Source organism: Cucurbita pepo, chromosome 10 (assembly GCF_057944985.1).
Source record: "Cucurbita pepo subsp. pepo isolate OVF chromosome 10, ASM5794498v1, whole genome shotgun sequence".
Classification (NCBI taxonomy): domain Eukaryota; kingdom Viridiplantae; phylum Streptophyta; class Magnoliopsida; order Cucurbitales; family Cucurbitaceae; genus Cucurbita; species Cucurbita pepo.
In genome coordinates, this window is record NC_141807.1 from 16,983,175 (window position 1) to 16,986,253 (window position 3,079).

The window sequence follows — 3,079 nt, forward strand, 5'->3', positions numbered from 1 at the left end:
GTTCTGCCTCTTCTTGCTGTTTGAAACTTCTTTAAAGGCTATTGTTCACCGATTATTTGGGAGCATCTTTCTTAAAAGAATTGTGACCACAGATGACCTATGTAGAAAATTTGTACCCCCTTTCCTAAAACCATTAGCGGACAACATACCCAAAACTGATGTGCTGACCTGACTACGCTACACCTCGTCTCACCCCCCCGGAGTATATGGATCCACCTAATCGATGAACACTCAAACCAAACTCGCCCATCCTTTTTGGCACAGGGACGCGAGAACCAATCCGAGTAGTCTACAGTGGGGAGACCCCTTAAAGCAACAAGAAAGAATGGCTAGGTTGATAGCAGGGTTAAAGAAAAGGCGAGTATGAAAAGACGTATCGTGTAACCGTCCCTGTAAGCAGCTTCATTCTTTCTTGATCTATGAACCGACTTTATGAAAAAAATCAGTCTTTCAGCTGAAAGTGTGACTGTTGGGTATGGATAAGCAGAACCTCTTGGTTCGGGGGAAACCAGAGATGTTGGCTAAGAAAGCTAAGCAGGCAAGTACAGGACGGACTATCCCTGCTAAGCAGGCTAAGAAAGCTAAGCAGGCAAGTACAGGACGGACTAGTTGATCTTCCTTATGTCAAAAACTTCGAGGAGAAAAATATTCCTACGAAGGCCCGACCTATTCAAATGAATAGAGAATTACTAACATTGTGCAAAGTAGAAATCAATGATCTTTTACAGAAGGGTCTTATTAGACCGTCAAAGAGCCCCTGGTCATGTGCGGCTTTTTACGTCAACAACCAGGGAGAGAAGGAACGTGGAGTCCCGCGACTGGTAATAAACTACAAACCCTTAAATAAGGTTTTGGAATGGATTAGATATTGACGATGTTCAATTGTTTATATTGACGATGTTCTGATTTTTTCTCAAAACATCGATCAACACTTTAAGCATCTTCAAACATTTTTTACGGCAGTCAAAAGAAGCGGTTTAGTTGTGTCTAAACCAAAAATTAAACTTTTTCAAACAAAAATCCGTTTTCTTGGATTTGAAATTTATTTGGGTCTAATTAAACCCATTCAAAGGTCCATTGAGTTTGCCTCAAATTTTTTGGACCAAATTACAGATAAAACCTGTTAAATAAAAGCCATGCCTTAATTTAGTTAGGTTTGTAAAACATCTAAATTCACGCGAATGGAGGAGCGTGATTATAGGAGCCATTGTTTTGTCAATTTGGGCTAAGTCTTCGTCCACTTATTCTATTTTTGTATAATTGATTTTTCTATTTTTGTAATTAGATTTGTTATTTAAACCGTTCAACTGAAGTAAAATAAAATCATCGAGTCTTCAGCAATTTCAGCAAATCTCTCACTCTCTCTCATTTTACTCCCGCAAATTTTTCTTTCGAAGAAACCTTCGGCCAATTTTTCGTCGACACTGTCTTCCGAATTGCCAGAGTCAACAAGTGGTATCAGAGCCTCGTTGAAGCGATCGGTAGTATACCATCACAGAAGAGCCAACCTATCAACAATCAAGTTGAATAGCTCAAGTGGTTAGAGTGTCGACCTAACAACACACAGGTCTCAGGTTCGAGTAGAAGAAAATGCAAAGGGCGAAAATAAGCACATCGTGGGGTCCATCCCGAGCAGGCTCGCTCACTCCTCCACGCCGCCGTCAAGTGCAGGCATCTCCATCACCACCACGAAGAGGCCGACGCCGTGATGACGGGCGTCGAGTTGTCGTTGAGCGAGTGATCAGGGAGACAACGACCGCCGTCGTTCAGTACCCGATGTTGACAAGGTCCAACTACAACGAGTGGGCCTTGTTGATGCGCGTCAACCTACAGGCGCAAGGGTTATGGCACGCTGTCGAGCCAGAGGAAGAAGAAACGATCGAGTACCGGGAGGATCGGCTGGCGTTCGCCGCCATATTACGATCTGTGCCCCCTGAGATGCTGGCTTCTCTTTCCACCAAGCGCACCGCACAATCGGCCTGGGATGGTATCAAATCCCGTCGGGTCGGTGTACAGCGTGTGCGGGAATCCAACATTGAGCAACTCCGAAAGGAGCTCTCGGAGATCCGCTTTAAGGACGGCGAATCCGTCGATGATTTTTCAATGCGGATCACGGGGCTCGCCAACAGCATCACCACCCTCGGTGGTGGCATCAGCGAAACAGAAATCGTGAAGAAGATGTTGCAGGTCGTCCCCGATCACCTCGAGCAAGTCGCGATTTCAATCGAGACATTGCTTGATGTGAACGACCTAACAGTGGAAGAGGTGACCGGAAGACTACGTAACGTTGAGCAGCGGAAGAAGAATACCACTTCAGCTGTTGACAAGGAGGGCCGTCTACTCCTCACGGAGGAGGAATGGCTTGCACGCCTAAAGCTCCCCGACAACACCGGCGAGAGCAATGGGTCCTCCTCCAGCCGCAAAGGCGGCAAGAAGCCATGGATGTCCCACGGGCGCACGCGTGGGAAAGATGGGAATCAAAAGAAGGAGTCGACCAATGGCAGGCCGATCCAATGCTCGAACTGTGGGAAGAGAGGACACCTGAGCAGAAATTGCTGGAGCAAGCTCAGGAATAAGGAGAAGGCCGAAAAGGCCCATGTGGCTCAATCCGAGGAGGACGAGCCAGCTCTCTTCATGGTAGCTTCATGGTAACTGCATGCGTCCCCAGTTTCGATTCCAAATCCGACGACGATGTTGAACCCAAGAAAGAGCTCCAGTTGGGCGTAGCAAAGATGGCACCAGCTGGGGAGCCAATTCAACTGGAGGAGGAGCGAGTGTTCGCTCAGATCGGCGAGAGGGACGAGCAACACGAGCACCGGCAATGGATCCTTGACACAGGAGCAACAAACCATATGACCGGGGCTAGATCTGCGTTCTCCGAGCTCGACTCGGGGATCCGTGGGACGGTGAAATTCGGCGACGGCTCCGTCGTCGAGATCGAAGGGCGCGGCACCATCCTGTTCGTCAGTAAGGGAGGCGAGCATCGCAAGCTGACCGACGTCTACTTCATCCCGAGGCTCAAGGCTAACCTTGTGAGCCTGGGTCAACTCGATGAGACAGGTTGCTTCATTTCCATCGA

General features: G+C 47.9%; 1 protein-coding gene across 1 annotated transcript; it reads left to right on the top strand.

Annotated features, from left to right (window-relative positions):
• Positions 1-475: 475 nt before the first annotated feature.
• On the top strand, positions 476-2,652 carry LOC147790917 (uncharacterized). Its single transcript, XM_087127868.1, has 2 exons — positions 476-593; positions 1,637-2,652. The coding sequence occupies exons 1-2, from the start codon at positions 476-478 to the stop codon at positions 2,650-2,652; spliced, it is 1,134 nt and encodes a 377-aa protein (XP_086983994.1).
• The last annotated feature ends 427 nt before the right edge of the window (positions 2,653-3,079 follow it).

Bases quoted from the DNA above. Each gene is read 5' to 3' on its own strand.
- LOC147790917 (XM_087127868.1), top strand. From the start codon at position 476: ATGGATAAGCAGAACCTCTTGGTTCGGGGGAAACCAGAGATGTTGGCT. The intron at 594-1,636 runs GTACAGGACGGA...CATCCCGAGCAG, and splicing joins TAAGAAAGCTAAGCAGGCAA to GCTCGCTCACTCCTCCACGC.